At 40.0% G+C, this 16463-nt stretch overlaps 1 protein-coding gene across 1 annotated transcript; it reads right to left on the bottom strand.

Moving 5' to 3' along the window:
* LOC107693333 (ephrin-A1-like) lies at nt 1–14619 on the bottom strand. The gene is made up of 5 exons (XM_016492667.1): nt 14354–14619; nt 2971–3266; nt 2089–2154; nt 1916–2005; nt 1–1517 (listed from the first exon to the last, which is right to left on the bottom strand). The coding sequence occupies exons 1-5, from the start codon at nt 14449–14451 to the stop codon at nt 1393–1395; spliced, it is 675 nt and encodes a 224-aa protein (XP_016348153.1). The 5' UTR covers nt 14452–14619; the 3' UTR covers nt 1–1392.
* Between the last annotated feature and the right edge of the window lie 1844 nt (nt 14620–16463).

Genomic DNA, 16463 nt, shown 5'->3' with positions numbered 1-16463 from the left:
GCATTAATTTGTGTTTTGCCTTTTTTTTTTTTTTTTTTTTAATTCATATTGTTTTTTATTGGACATGGGCAACCCCATATACCCCCATAACCCATATAATTTGGATTAGTAATATATATAATTAATATAATTAATATTTTGCATTATTTAGTATTGTCCAATTACCGATACAAATCAGCTGAATTACTTTACATGGGTTGTTTTCTGTGTTAAAACCCTTCTGTTGCCTTCTGCTTGTCCATTTGTGATGTGTGTGTGTGTGCGTGCTTCTCATTGATTGTGCTTAGCAGTTTAAATGCTGAGGGTGCTGATCTGACCCACCGTCCCGGGACAGACCATCACATCTCCTCTGTTAACATACACACACATTTGAGAGGCAGTGTGTGTTTCTGGACATATCAACATTTCCTTTTTTTGCCAGCATTTCTTCCTGTCTTTCATCTACATACACATGAGTTTCTCCTCTCTCACGTCTCATTCCCTCTCTCTCTCTATCACACAGTAAACATTTTTGCTCACTATATACAGTAATTTGTTCTGCAGCACACGTAATAATTTACTAACTCTTTAAACAATGAATGTACAAAAACAACACAGCATTTGTGAATGGAAGTGTGTCAGTGGGTTTGGTAAACAGTATCGGATGCCCCCGTTTTCCGCTGACAGGGTGCCGGCGCTCAATCTGACATACTCTATTCATTTCCTCAGACGTCCCGTCACAGGAACCAGCACCATTTCAGTGGAAAAGGGGTTTGTGTGTGTTCTGTGCTGCATTTCCAGGTTTAAATCCAGGTACAGCACACAGTCTTGTAAAATCATGAGAAAATTGTGAGAATAAAACCCACTGAGCTGATGCTACATAAATTAATACGAAACTCAATTATTTCTCTGGATCAACAAAACATGAGAAAACAATAAAAGGTTTGATCGCTCTGCTCCTTCGTGAGAAGCTTTGTGGTCTTTGGCTCATTCTTGGCTTGAGTCCCCTCATTATGACACTCGAATAAAAGGTTTGTCCATATTTGAAGTACGTGCTAATTCAAATTCTGCATTACTGATTCAGTTTGTTCTTATCCAGGTTTTGTGTAGTCCGGTGTTAATATGAGGAGCAAAAAATGAAAAAGGGAAAAAAAATTCCCTTTGCATGAACATTATTTCCAGAAAAATACTGACGTCTCGTTTTGTTTCTTTAGAAGTGTCCAAAAGTTCAAAGCCCTCTTCATTCCAGTTATGCTTCTCCACCAGCACCAGCGGTGTGAGAGAGCCCCACTTCCTGTACACGTCTCCCAATGGCCAGCACTGGGATGTAAAGAGCTACCCCTATGTGCTTCCATCAACACAGGCTGCCGTCATTATAGTCTTTTGTAAGTGTAATTTGGTCCAATGTTCATCTCACTGTAAGACCAGCAATAATAAAATGGGGAGTAGAGTTGTGAGAACAGTCCAGGATGCTATTGAAATGGCGGAGTTTGTCCGCATGCTTTTCTGTACTTCAGGAAGAGCCACAACAGGATCATCTGTAACAGGGAAGAAATACGTTTTTTTGGTTTTTAGTAGTTGTAGATGGTACACAAAGATAAGGCCAGAAACCATACTGTATGTATTTATCATGCATATTGGCAGTGTCTAGTTTTTCATTTATATACTGAAAATAATAAATAAATAAATAAATAAATGTAAGATTTATATAAGGTTTATTTTTTTATACTTATTTTATATAAACTGAATTAAATTTTAAACTACATTTAAAATTACATTTAAAATGTAAAAACATTAAATTTAGCAAAAGTGACAATGAAGACATTTATAATGTTAAAACATTTATATTTTAAATGAATGCTGTTCTTTTAAATTATATATAGTTGTATAATTTTATAAAACGGTGTATATATAAACTCAATTGGCATGACCGTACCTGCTGGTAACCGATTAGATGGTGTGTGAGCTCCTCCCCCTGTGCCCACCTTGGCTCCGCCTCCTGTGCCGACCCTGGCTTCTTGAGAACCTGAATGGAAACAAACACCAGTGAAATGTGCAGTTTCAAGATCTGCCAATTCACCTACACACCACCAGAGCGGCGATACTCACCATCATTGGCAACTACATCCACTCGGAGTCTCAAACACTCCTGTCCGTGGTGGTGCAGTGGTTTGGCTGTGAGGCAAAAAAGAAGACCATCAGGATTGAGGGACATAAAAGGATAATGGAGAGAGGTAAATGAGTAGCAGACAGGTTAATTAGAAAGGAGGTTAATAGTGTTAGACATGTAGTGGCTAATCCACTTCTCTTTAGCAGCCATCTGGACCTGTGACCTGTGTCTGATCTCTTTTATTACAGTGGGGCAACTGTACTCGAATTCTTAAGGCATACACTACCACTAGAGTTCACAGTGTGTCAGAGCTGCAAATCCACTGATTTAAACTGCGACAGTGAAAATTGGATATAGTTCTGCTGTATTTGCATTTGACTAACTGACATTGATCTTTCCACACTGTCAAAACAGACCTAATGTATTTTTATCTATGAAACGCTCCACCTTCGACTGCACAATGTTTGCACAATTAGCTTTTTTAGCAGTACGCTTTCCTAGAAGGGTCTAAATTGGGTTGTCGAATTTCGCCATTGTTAATTCTAGACCTCCATATTCCAGTCCACATGCTGGCTGAATTGCGCTCCTTGTGTTTCCGACTCCCCAAGGATAGCCTATGGGGATGCCAGAAAGACACGTAGCGGTTTTGCTGCCAGTTTAGCAGTCCACAACATGAAATGAAATGTATTCATTACTGTGGTGCTAAAGGAGGGCTCAAATATGACTCACAGACTTAACATTCAGTGCATGGTTTGTGGGGCAATAAATCTATAACGGGTTGTCAGATGTTCAAAAGCATTTCCACCCCTAACCATTCTTCAAAACGACCCACCATAAATGTTACATTCATAGCTTAAGTGCAAGCTGACTTTTGTACTCACAGATGTAGTAGTAGCTCTCGCCCTGTCGGAACTCTTTTCCCAGAGTGAATGGCGTGAAGCGCTGGAACTTCTCTGAGAACTTCTCGGGCGCGTGTGGGGCGAAAGGGTGGCCGCATTCCCAGCGCATCTGGTCGTAGGATTGTGGGCGGCAGGAGTCGTAGTCTTCACGTTCCACCATATAGAGCACATAGCGCTCGGCGTCCTGTGATGGCACTTCGCCCAGCGGGTAGTGAGGGCAAACGATGTCCAGGTAGTCATTCAGGCGTACCTCAACCGCATAGTTGTCCCATCGGAACCTGAAAGAATGAGTGATTTCGTAAATACTTTGTATATAAATATAGATAAATATAAAGCAAAATAACCCATAAAAAAAACTAAATTTTTTGAGACAAGACCATCTAGCACTATAGATCTGCAGAAAACAAGAAAAACTTCAGCGATGTCCGTCCCATCTGTGACAAGAATTCTTCATTTAGAGAACTTTCACGGAACGTCTGATTTGAATGCCAAGCCTGATGCAATCACATTTTCAATTGCCCTTGCACTGATCTACAATACCATCTCAAAGACGACCAGACGGCAAATCACAAAGGGACGACGGCAGGGACGAAAAGACAAAAAAATGCAAACAATGGAAAGACAGATGAGTATGTTGATTTCTTTGTAAAAGAAAAGCCCAGACAGAAGCATGAATATAGATTATTCTGAACATTATCACTGATCGAACCACACGTTGTCCATAGTCAGAGAATAGGTCAGAGTCGACAGGAACATGGACGTGTTGGCGTGAATGTGCATTGATCTCGTTTGCCTCGTGAGAGCAGAGTCTTATTTACGCAAAGACATTAGCAATCTGTCAGGTTGCATCACCAGTTGATGACTATTGACTATCTGCAGAAACACACTCACAAACACAAATGGAGAAATAAATCTGCACTTCGTCAACACTCCCTTACTATTACAGATAAACAGACGCACTCCAGTTGACGGAGTCATACACACCCTGTCTACCCCACACTTCTCTCTTTCATCTGACACACGGAGGGAGGCGACGGAGACAGTCTGCCTGTCTGCTCCTCTCCACGCCCTCCCTCTCTCCAGCATTTGCTTCATTCTTGGTTCTGCTTCTGTAGCTCTTCTGGCAGTATGCTATCTCTTTTTATGTGCTGCCCAATGATAGAAGAACGCCAGAGGTAGAAAGTATGCCCTCGCTTATTTTTTTATCCATCCATCATCGGATGCCACTTTAGCTTCCATATGTTCATTTCTGAGCTCGGCTCAGGTTCAGACTTTTTCATTATGAGCTCAATATCAGGCAGGTCTAAAATCAGCTATAAAAACTTTTTGGGCACAACTTTTTGGATGGTAATCAGGTTTGTGCTCTAAAAATGTTTTGTTTTAAAATGTAGTCTGAAATTTGCTATTAAAGGTCAAGTTTTATTAGTGATCCTTGTTAAGGCTTGCTAGCCCTTAAAGTTGCAATTAAACGGATGTAGTGAGCGATCATTTCATTCATTTTGTGATGTACATCCAAAAGGATACTTGGTTCAGTTCTTTGGTTGTTGTCACAAGCTTGCATTCGATTGAAAAAAAAAAAAAGGGTTAAGTGGACTAAATGATTAGAGAATTCTGGCATATTTCACCAGAGAGGAGTCTGACGTTTCAACAGAAGACTGAGTTGAGATGTTTCGATTCAAGATTGTAACATGCATTGTTGAATTGTTCACAATGAGATCAATAACATGCATTTTCCAAAAAATAATTAGGGTGAAATTTCATTTCATACTGACTGCAAAGTGCTATACTGTGGTGCATAATTTGTCCGCCGCTGTTTACGCTAAGGATGTGATTGATACCTCAAATTGTGTGGCTTCTAAACGTAAAACATCTAAACTTTAAATTTTTACCTGGAAACATTGCAATTACTTATTATAAAGGAGTAAACCAAGGAGCCATTTCTAGAATATCATAAAGACTTGTGGATGGACTCTCTTCACGTGGACTAGTAAGTTATCAACATCAAATGCCCTTGTAGCCGTCTAGAAAACCCTAACAACCACATAGCAACACCCTGGCAACCACCCAGAACACCATAGCTTTATGGTAGTGGCTCTTGCTCAAGCAATCGCCACTCAGATTTTCTTTCGAAAGTATAATACTCTTGCTAATGGAGTAAAGTATCAGTTGACACTGAAATATTGGAACACAAACCTCTCAAGGGCCTAAATGAGCGTCATAGACACTAACTGGGATCCTCCTAACTTCTGGAGAATTTCAGCTTTCCTCCCTGTCTGCTGGAAACAGCAGTAGCGTTATTTCCCAGAGTGGGTGTTTCTGTCAGTGTGTGACAACATCCACACGTCTGCTCGATGATCAAAGTCTCCAAAGTCTGTCTCGCTCTCTCTTTTTCTTGTTTGTTGATGGGGGGACCCCTTGGTCTTAGGACAGATGATCTGGCTCCAGACCTCTTCTAGTCTTACACACATACACAGCCCTTTTAATTGGCCTGCTGCTTTCACTCACAGTCACACATTTCAATTCTCTGGAGGTTGTGTATGGGAGTCACACACTGATGCATCTTTGTTTGATGAATGAAGCAAATATACCTCACCACCAATAATAATTTACATGTCTCACATTCTTTAACTGCTGTCACCAGATGCTCGGGAGCAGTCATTTGGCACACCAGCACACACCCCGTTAAAGCCCTGATTAAAATCTGTTTGTGGTATGGCCTCAATGTGTTCATCAAAAGGGGGTCGGGAAGGGGGGCAATTAAAACACAAAGACTGGAATTAAAGTGGTCCCAGAGAGGGGCAATTATGCTGCTCCCCCCTCAGCCCCCGGGGGCTGGGAGTCAATGGGGAGGGTGGGAGAAAGCAGAGGGGGATGGACCCCGTCTCAATACAGGGGTCAGTGGGTGCTCCCCACGCCAGTGTCCTTTCAAACGCTACAGTTACTTTATCAATGCCTTTATTCATACAGTAGTGCCATTTGCTCATTCTTGCATCATTCATCATCACACATACTGGGCCAAACTTCATCTTGAGCATCCATAGATGAACCTAAATCATTTATGCTTTCTGTTTTGTCCTCTGATTTTTTGGTTCCAGGCTTCAGACGAGGCTCCATAATGGTGTTAAGGTTTAACAAAGAGACAGCTGAAATATTAAAAATGTTCTCTTCATCTCAGTTTTAATCTCGCAAATAACTATGCTTTATTAGCATTATATTTTTTAGTATTAGAATTATAATTTTAGTAGTATTACAATATTGTCAAAGCAGTGATAAATTGATAAAATAAAAGATAATACTGAAAACGGAATAAACAAGTAGTAATAACAAACAAAATAATCCCCCCAATATATATAAAAAAAGAAATAAGTAGTTATTAGTATATAGTATAGTATTAGTATATAGTATATATATAGAAAATATCAAAATAAACTAACATAAAACAAAATTACACCCCAGTTCCATCCTTATCTCTTTCATTTGAGTAAATAAAAATGAGAATGAATGAACTCTGTGCTTGATTTATGAACATTGAAACCTGGCAGATAAAGAATACGGGTGCTTGTGAGTCATGTCCGTGCTTACCGTAAAATATGAATAGCTGAAATTTTTTCATCCTGAACTCATCTTCCTGTAAATATCAGTGGAACACTCAGTAGGAAGAATTGACTTAATGCCAAATGGGCGACTGGGTTAATCTTAAGTCTCTTAATCTTTAGTTCAAAGTTTTGTTTGTGTTGTTCTTTTTTAGCTCCTCAAAGTCAGTCTATCAATTGGTCTCTCCTCCTGCTCCCTCTCTCATTTCAACACTCTATCACTTGCTGGAATGTCGGAGCTCAGAGAAAGGGGGGATGATCAGTGGGGGGTGAGAGGGTGAGGAAATACTCGGAGTCAGCAGTGCAGACACACTTACACACACAGATGCAGGGAAGTTGGTTAATACTAGACTAAACTAGAAAAAGTTAACATTCTTCCCACATTCACCTGTTTAAAAGGGAAGATCTGAGGTATTTAAACGCCCACCCACCCACACACACACACACACGCTCCAACAATAGGTCCGCCAACATCCCTGTCATTCGATCTGTGATCTTTTGTAACTTTCACCACCTGATACTACAGTCTAAACGGTAATCAATGAAATTCTGACCCTGCACCTGTTTAAATATCCATCCTTCACTCTCGCCCGCACACCTGCGTTCGCTGGTTAAAACGACTATGTCATTAGCCCCTGTCGTTTTAATTCAGCGCTAATGCAGGCGGCGTTGTTCCGGGTGACTGGTTCGGAATGCAGTGCGGCAAGATCATTGGGTGCTCTGTGCTCCGGGATTACCCGGCCTAGGTTGCCGAGGGGCCAGGGGCCTCATTCAGTTTAATGCAAGCAGAAAGAGAGAGAGATGAGGTGCCCATAGCAAGCTCTTTTATTGTTCTGAAACACAGTTGGAGCATTACAGTGGAGTGATTCGGTTGGAAATGCAACAAAGGCTGGAGGGAGACAGAAAGAGAGCGATAGAAGGAAAAAGGGAAAGGAATTGGTGAGGTGGTTCAGCCTGGAAAGGATTTTGCCTATATTTTCACAAAAAAAAAAAAAAACTTTTGTTCTGTGCAGGTGTAAGAGAGATAAAGAATGCAAAGAATGGAAAAAAGCGAGGAATCTTTTGATAAACCAGAACGGGTGCTTGTCCTCGCCCTGACTCGGACCAGACCCGCTCTTTCATCTTTTCTTCAATCCATCCATCTCTGTCCACTCTTTCGGTTCGTCTCTCAGCACTCAATAAGCCTGTTTGATCCCCCATTCATTCTCCCGGTAGCCCCGCCCCAAGGCATTCCAAACCAATCAGAGAGCATCTCTCCGGAATTCAAGGCATGTCGGTTAGTGACCTACGCTTGTGGACACTAACTCTGGCCCTTTGCGATTGCCATGGCAACCAAATCCGACCGGTTCCCCCATTCGTGACAATATGCCACACCGGGGTTTTTCAATATATCTTGTTTACATACATCTTATCCCCATCAATCTTTTTCTTTCCCTTCAATCACTCAATCTTTTGTCTCTCAGCACCATTGATCAAGTTGTCAGATTTGCTTTCTCAAATGACTGAACTCATTCCTCTTTTGTGAAGAAATGGTAGTGTGTGATAAAGATCTACTCAGAAATGCAATGTTTGTGTCCCTTTTTAAATTTTTTAAATGAAGACAATCTAAGTTGTGTATAATATCAAGAGCTACATTTTTAAACTCTTAATTCATACAGTGTCTTAAAAGCTGATTTAGGAATTAGCCATCTAATACCTTGTTTGTCCAATCTGTCAAACTAATTACAGACCCGACCGGTCAACTGTACCAACCGCCTCTGCTCAGCTCTGATGTCCTCTCAAAGATAAATGAATTACATAAATAAGAAACATGGGAGCACTCGGTGTGAAGGGAAATGAGAAGTACACAAGGCGACTCATATCGCTATGAAAATGGCTTCAGTAGTTCCTAGCATTGTTTAGGAATTAGGCATCCTGCAGGGGGAGTGGCCTCTTGCACGTCCCGTAATAAAATGCGTGCAATGCGTCGTGGGAATAGACCTTCATCTTAAAAACCAGTCCATTCAAGAACAGTACAAACAACGAGAGTGCGGAGACAAAACCACATGGGGTTGAGACTGTGACAACAATATCCTAAGACAACAAATGCACTCACACAAACTTAACATCACATCCCTGACAAATACTTAGCGTGTGATTGTAAAGCGCTGTTAAATACCTGTTAAAAGATCGATCTGTGTTCTTAAATATGAGAGGAACTGATTAAACATCAAAGATGTTAAAACTGAGGTGAAAGGCGGGGAAAGGAATGAAGAAACAATTCTGGGAATTCTGAGGGAGTTGAAGACTGTGACAGCAGCGGTATGATAAAACAGAAAGATAACTTCGTTATTGAAGGTGTAATGAACAAATCATCTTTGAAACAAAGTGCGATTGAAGCAATGAGTGACAAACGCGAGACGCGCGCATAGGCACGTATTTATCCCCCTATAGTGAGCCGTAGACAAAACGATCACTTTCTCAAGCCCTTTAACTCATGTGAATAATAATTTACAGAGTATGCGTGCGTACAAGGAAGTGTGTATCTGAGACTTGTGTAAGAAGTGGGCCGCTTGCGTGCGCAAGTGTGTGAGAAAGGTATTGTTTATTGTACACGCAGGATGTGCCGTTTTCCCGGGAAAACACTTGGCCAGGAAACTCACGCTTGACGAGGGAAAAGGCCGTCTCCTCAACCTTTGGCCAGAGTTCACTTTCTCACTGATGTCTGGAAATCGCAATATGGTAAATCTCTCAGGATTCGACAAATATCACATATTTCACACATTATATAAAGAAAACACTTCAGGCCTATAGGGACTGTATGTAGGAGCTTAAATGAATAAGGACTGCTGGAGAAGATTATCATGGGTCAGCAATCGGCAAAAAAGAGCCAAATTAAATTCAGAAGACGAAAGATTAAGAGCTGATTACAATCTGGAAAAGGGATGGCGGCAATGAAGAAGTCAATTCTGTGGAATGGGTTTATATATCTTAAAAATGTCTTAAAGAGATTCTAAATCCATATGACTTCTGTTCATCTTCGAAACACAAGTAAAGACAATTTTAATGGAATATGAAGATTTCTGTCCTTCCATTTAGGAAGTAAAATTACTCAACATTTTGAGGCATCAAAAAGTTCAGAAAAAGTAAACATAATTAATCAAGCTGTTTATTTTGAGTGCTTTATGTGATGAACAGATTTAATTTAGTCAAGTCAAGTCAAGTCAAGTCAAAGTTTATTTATAAAGCACTTTTTAAAAAAAAACAACAAGTGTTTATCAAAGTGCTGTACACACATAAAAGAATAAAAATGTCAAAGATACAAACAGTCAAGTAAAATTTAGGCTTTTATTCACACATAAACATTGATTGACGAACATACATAGAGTTCATCAAATATGGCACTTGCTTGATCTTAATTTCTGTTTTAAAGATGAATGGAAGTCTTAGGAATTTAGAACGACATGAGGCCAATTTTCATTTTTGGGTGAACTAACCCATTAAATGGAAATGTGTACTAAACCAGCCGGAAAACAAACTCTCAATGGGTGGGAATCTATAGAGCTTTGTGAATGACGGCTATTTGAATTCTGCAGATATTCTACAGAATTCAGATTCAGGGAATGGACGGAATGGGCATGGAGAAGGTGAAAGGGAGGAGAAAAGGGGAGCGAGACAGGCTCTGGTGGTAATGGCTGCCAAACCCGATAAAGAAAGGCAAGGAAAAAACATTCAACACCTCTTTTTCTTCCTATTTTCACAGAGGGAAAGGAAATAAGGACAGGGAATGGACGGAATGGGCATGGAGAAGGTGAAAGGGAGGAGAAAAGGGGAGCGAGACAGGCTCTGGTGGTAATGGCTGCCAAACCCGATAAAGAAAGGCAAGGAAAAAACATTCAACACCTCTTTTTCTTCCTTCTTTCACAGAGGGAAAGGAAATAAGGACAGGAACTGAATAAAAGGATGAAAAGCGCTGGCGTGTATGGCTGAGATAAAAGGTAGAGGGAACGAGGGACAAGCCAGACGGGAGATCGGGAGAGAGGTGGGCTCGAGTGGCGGCCTCCCTATTTGAAGACCACCAGAGAGAGTGACAGACTACAGAGAGTGAATGGCACTTCATCACTCACTCTCTCACTGCCAGCGAACACGCACACACACAGATCTGATGAGTTTAATGATAAGTGACATGTAGACAAAAGCAAAACGGCACTTTATCACCGGTTTCTATCTCCACTTCTCCTCTCCGCACACATTTACAGACACGCACAGTGACAGACACACCGCATGAATGCTACTTCATTTCGGCTGTGAACTCTGGCCTGCAATTGGTCACACTAGCCCCTGGTTTTGTTCCACTGCAGATCTGCTGTGGGAGCGTGCTAATTTGGCTGGAACGTATAACAAAAAACACTTAGCTGGCAAAACCCCACAAGCAAAAAAAGCCCTGTTCCATGGAAGAAGAAAAAAACATCAGTGAATGGGACATTTTGGGTAGAAAACCAAGAAAGCCCCATTTCTGGCTGAATTAAACCATGTAAAAGGCCTTTTTGCAGGGTGAAACAGTAACACAATGGGGTGATCGCGGACAAGCGGGGAAGAAACAAAAATGTGAGGAGGTCGGAGAGTTTTGGGGTACTGATGGGATAGGGGCAGAGCGAAACGATCGAGGGAAAGAGTTAACGAAAAAAGAGCAGAGGAGAGGTTGAACTTTGTGCCAGTTAACCATGCGGTACGGGGCACACAGCCAGAGGAAAGGGAGGAGGTTTGGGAAGGACAGGTAGGAGAGAGAGGCCAAAGAAAGAGCAGAAAGATACAGAAAGAGAAGAAATCTCTATAAGTCTTTGAGTGCTGATAAAATAACAACAGCAACAATTACAGAAAAGTTTTAGAATCCATAAGTGATATTAAAAGATTAGCTCACCCAAGTTCAGTCATCATTTACTCACTCTCATGTTGTTCCAAAACCAAAACTTTTTTTTCCCCTTATGTGGAACATAAAAGGAGAAATAGTAAATAGTGGGCAAGCTGCTGTACAATTACAATATATGTTGGCTTTCGAAAAGCATAAATAAAAGATAATAAAACTGATTCATATGTGCTATATTCCAAATTTCCTGACTTTCATGCAGTGGCTCGAGTGACAAACCAGATCATGGAGTCGGTAAGTATGAGATTTATGAAGGAATCTGTCAGACCAGTTTTCTGAACTGGATTAAACAATTTATTGAAAAAGTTCCACTTGAATGATTCGTTCATGAATTGGACTTTGTGTGTGTCTCATGAACTTTCATGAAAAGAAAGCCAGGGTGGATGTCAACATTTTCAGTGAATAATGACTCAGTCTGTTCCTCACACAAAACTATCATGTGAGTTCAGAAGTCTTGGAATATAGCTGTTTGGAGCTCTTTTATGATATGCTAATGGTACACTGCTTTTTTTTCGCTTTCTGGTTTCAACAACATGAGGGTGAATAAATAATTTACTTTTTAATTTTGGGTGAACTATTACTAGTGGTTCTTCCAAATGGTTAAACATGGAGAAAACTGGAGTGAATAGAGACTTTAGTAGAGGAAGTTTAGTTAATAAATATATGAGTGAGTCAGTAAATCATAAACAAGGGTTGGATTACAACTGCTCACCAGGACACTCCTTAATCAGCTCACACCTTCCAGTTGATCAGCTACTGACTGTGAGTAACACTGCAACACATGTGTTTCAGCAAGCAGCTGCAAGCACAACAAGAACACGCACCAACAAATTCAGACATGCACACTTACACGACCTGACTCAGAATCACCTCTCGTGCTGAAAAAAAAAACAAGCTCAGCTGCAATGGTCTGTCGACCCAGAAGTCAACCTTCCCCCAAGACTTATGCACACCCAAACACACACACACACACACACACACACACACACACACACACACACACACACACACACACACACACACACGCAGACAGTCGACCATGTGTATCACAGAAATCAATGCATAAATGCAACCTCATTATTACACTTCATGGACTATATTTCATTTGTGAAATTAATTAAAAGAAAGAAATGCAGACAGAACTGCAGAAAGAAACAAATGCAAAAAGTATCATGCAAAGAAAGAAAGAAAGAAAGAAAGAAAGAAAGAAAGAAAGAGAAGTGCAGGAAAATGCAGAAAGAAAGAAATGCAGAAAAAAGCATCTCCCCAGCCCCTCTAGTATTTTCTATGAAAAAAGGATTAGATCACAGAAAGAAAGAGAGATATAGAAAGAGGGAAAGATTAAGTGTGTGTGTGTGTGTATGCTCTGTTTCATCAGTTTTGAAGTGAAGTGAAGTGACGTGATGTGTGGCCAAGTATGGTGACCCATACTGGGAATTTGTGCTCTGCATTTAACCCATTCAAGTGCACCGAGTAGTGAACATACACACACACCGTGAACACACACCCGGAGCAGTGGGCAGCCATATTGCTGCAGTGCCTGGGGAGCAGTTGAGGGTTCTGTGCCTTGCTCAAGGGTCTCACCTCCATCGTGGTATTGAGGGTGGAAGAGAGCGCTGGTTATTCACTCCCTCCACCGACAATTCCTGCCGGACCTGAGACTCGAACCCGCAACCTTTGGGTTACAAGTCCGACTCTCTAACAATTAGGCCACGACTGCCATCATTAACACCAATTGTTCAGAGATGACAAAATCACTGCTGTAACTTAGTATGATCCTACCTTGTATTTGTCAGGTTTAGCTTTGATACATTTGAACGAATCAGTTCATTTCAGTGAACCGGTTTAAATATGTTTTTTTTTAAATTATTTTATTAAAGTAGGCCTATTTTGTATTATCAGTCAAAACTATTCTCAGAAGTCCACAAACAAATGTAAAAAATGTTCTTGTAGTTAAATACTCCTGTATTTATTTACATGCGCTACAGTTTATGTTTTGCTATATAGCATTTCCAACATTTTCGAAAAAATAATTGCACCTTGTACCACCTTACATCGCAGTAGCACCCCTGAAACAAAGTTCTTCCTTTCAGTCAATCGCAAGCGTTCGGTGAGTCGGTTCAACTGAATCATTATAAAGATCCAGAATTGATTCGTTCGCGTCTGCCTCGTATCGGCAATTTGAGTTTTCTGCTCTGCGCGTTTCAGTCGGAAAAATCACTCAACATTCAACACCTATTTCAACACATCCTCGTATTTATTATTCAAGTTCCTCGTATTTTTCTATTCAGCCCTTTGGGTTTTCTCAACATGAATTAACAGCACCATATGGCAGGACCGCTGTTGGGCTTACATTATATTAATATGGTCATAACCATGACTACAACTATTCCTGCTAAGATATGTACGAGAACGAGCATGCACACACCTAGCAAGCATCACTTCTTCTTAAGAGGCAGATTTGCGCATCACATGTACAAATACAGGTAAAGAAACATTCAGTGATGGGTAGTAGACAGATTATGACGCAATAAGAGTGTCTGAATTATGCAATCTGTTACAGGTAAAGATGTAACAACATCACAACGTCAAAACGCAGCCACAATGTAAACAAGCACGAGTCTCCAACTCCGACCATAAAGTAAAACCCGTATCAAGATGCAAAAAAACATTCACACAAAGAGAAAAGTTGTAATAATTTACTTCAACCATGAAAAAAACGCCATATGATGCTAGAGTTGGCAAAAACTCACTAATAACTAGCAGCGTAAAGTAAATTATATTATAATCATTATCACAATATTAATTTGAATGGAAAAGAAAAGAATGGTAAAAAAATATAATAAATAACAAATAATTGACTTACTTAGGGTTGGTATTATTCCAGAAAACAGTGTGTCTCTCAGCAGAGGCGAGCAAAGCGCAGATACTCGCTGCGATGTATAAAAGCCACATCAGATCCATTATAGAGTCTCTGTGATTCAATCCAAATGAAGAAATTAACCAGTTATAGGTAAAGTTTCTTCTAAAGCCGTGTAGCTCTAAGCTGTTTTTGAGTGGGTAATATGCTGTTAGTACTAAGCGTTTCAAAGGTTGACAATAAATCAAGAGATCCGTGTCTGTTATCTTTCTGGTCAGTACTGAATGAAACTTTCTTCGCGTCGCATTTTGGTTTTGTTGTACGACCACCGCACAAGCCACGCCCCAACGCTCCAACAGCCAATCAGCACACAGGCGTCCTTCCCCACAACGGAGAAGCATTCGATCGCCCTCTACAGATGCATTGTAGTTCATACTGAGGTTGGGGAATTGATTGTTAACATATTTTATGAATAAACAGCGAATAGGAACTATTCTTAGAAATCCAACATGGTTATGGAACCTCATATGATTAAAAAGAAACGTTTTGTATCGATTCCCTTCCGGCCAGTCAAATGACATCGCGTTGTGATTGGAGTATGCGAGCAAACTGAAGTGTTAAAGGTTTCGTAAAAGGCCCCCCTTTAACACGTAGGGTATAAATGCTTTCATCTTCTCCAATCAACAAAGTTTTTTTTTTAATACAAAGAACAAGCCATTGACACTTTCACATAGACTCGAAATGCAAGTTAGACTAGTCTTTGGTCAATCCAATTGGGTCTGTCTTCATTTGTTCTCTGTAGTTTATACAATTGATAGGCTATTTGATGATTCAGCTTAATACACACAATTGATTAACCTCCTACAGAGAAAAGTCAAACAAATGACATGCTCCTAATATAAAATCATATGACGTTATTAGCATATACTTTCAGAATATGTACTGAATTTGATGCAGTTCTTAAACATGGAAGTACATTTTTACATACATGCAGGTCATCTTGGTGTTAAAAACACTGTGTATTCGAATATCCAAGACATGCTGCTTTTTGCATACTATAGCTATAAGTATGCATATTCGTATTCCGAGATAATGTAATGTAAAAAAACCCCTGCTGTTTGCTGTCCGTGCTTATTTAGGAAATCATTTTTATTCTAGTACATCTTCAATGTAGTCCCACTTGCTCACTATCACATACACACTCTTGACTGTGTATTGCACAATACACACTGTCTGTTGACATATTCAAGAAGAGCCAGCAGGCGTTTTAGCACTCTTGTCAACACAGCAGTTACTTCTGCTGAATGCTAATGCATAATTCAAGCACCTCTCATGGAGCAAATCGTGGGGCTCAAGTCTCCTCTATCTCTCCTTTTAATAATGAGACAAACCCAACATCTACTCAACCCACCAACAAATAGGCAAGATCTTTAATCTTTTAATTTCGATACTGGTAAGCTTTTTTCCAGGGCACCTTTAGATTTTATTCAGGTTCAGCTGTAATGCTGTGTCAATATGTCAAAGGTATAGTTAAAATGTACAATATTTTCATCTTGCTCTTATACATAACCTAACCAATAAACTCGTGTAAACCCCTTCATTCACGTGTCAGTGTTTCTTTCACCGCTCCTTCTTTCTTTCCTTTTTGATGTGTACTCTTAAATCATGTTTTATGGTGTGTCAGTTCCTTTTCAAGCCTCCTCTTTAGTTTGATAAAACTTTGCCTCTAATTGGACTTGATTTGATAGTGTTGTAGATCTGTATAATTTATAAAAAAAAAAAAAGGTAAAACAAATACATAAACCAAGAAACAAATGGTCATTGTTCATATTCACAATATTTTTGTTTTGCATGCAGTCTTAAATTTTATTTTGAGATCTGTAAGTTCTATTTGTTTTACTTTACTGCCAAAATGGCATGATATAATGAAAAATTCCCAGTATCATAGACTCATTTGCGTATTGCATAAACACACTCTAGCTTTCCTCACCGCTCTGAAACAGCTGCATTTACGCATATTCATCAGGATCTCGTCGGATTGTCGTACCACCTTTAGCCTTAGTTCAATCCAGTTTGGTCCTGAAAGTGAGGTATGTGATGTTTGCAACAGCTGTAT

The sequence above is a fragment of the Sinocyclocheilus anshuiensis genome, unplaced genomic scaffold, assembly GCF_001515605.1.
Source record: "Sinocyclocheilus anshuiensis isolate Anshui unplaced genomic scaffold, SAMN03320099.WGS_v1.1 scaffold566, whole genome shotgun sequence".
In the NCBI taxonomy this organism is placed as follows: Eukaryota; Metazoa; Chordata; class Actinopteri; order Cypriniformes; family Cyprinidae; genus Sinocyclocheilus; species Sinocyclocheilus anshuiensis.
This window is presented reverse-complemented; position numbering and strand designations above follow the sequence as displayed.

Bases quoted from the DNA above. Each gene is read 5' to 3' on its own strand.
- LOC107693333 (XM_016492667.1), bottom strand. From the start codon at position 14,451: ATGGATCTGATGTGGCTTTTATACATCGCAGCGAGTATCTGCGCTTTG. The intron at 2,006-2,088 runs GTGAGTATCGCC...GTTTCCATTCAG, and splicing joins GGATGTAGTTGCCAATGATG to GTTCTCAAGAAGCCAGGGTC. The intron at 1,518-1,915 runs GTACGGTCATGC...TCCCTGTTACAG, and splicing joins ATCTAATCGGTTACCAGCAG to ATGATCCTGTTGTGGCTCTT.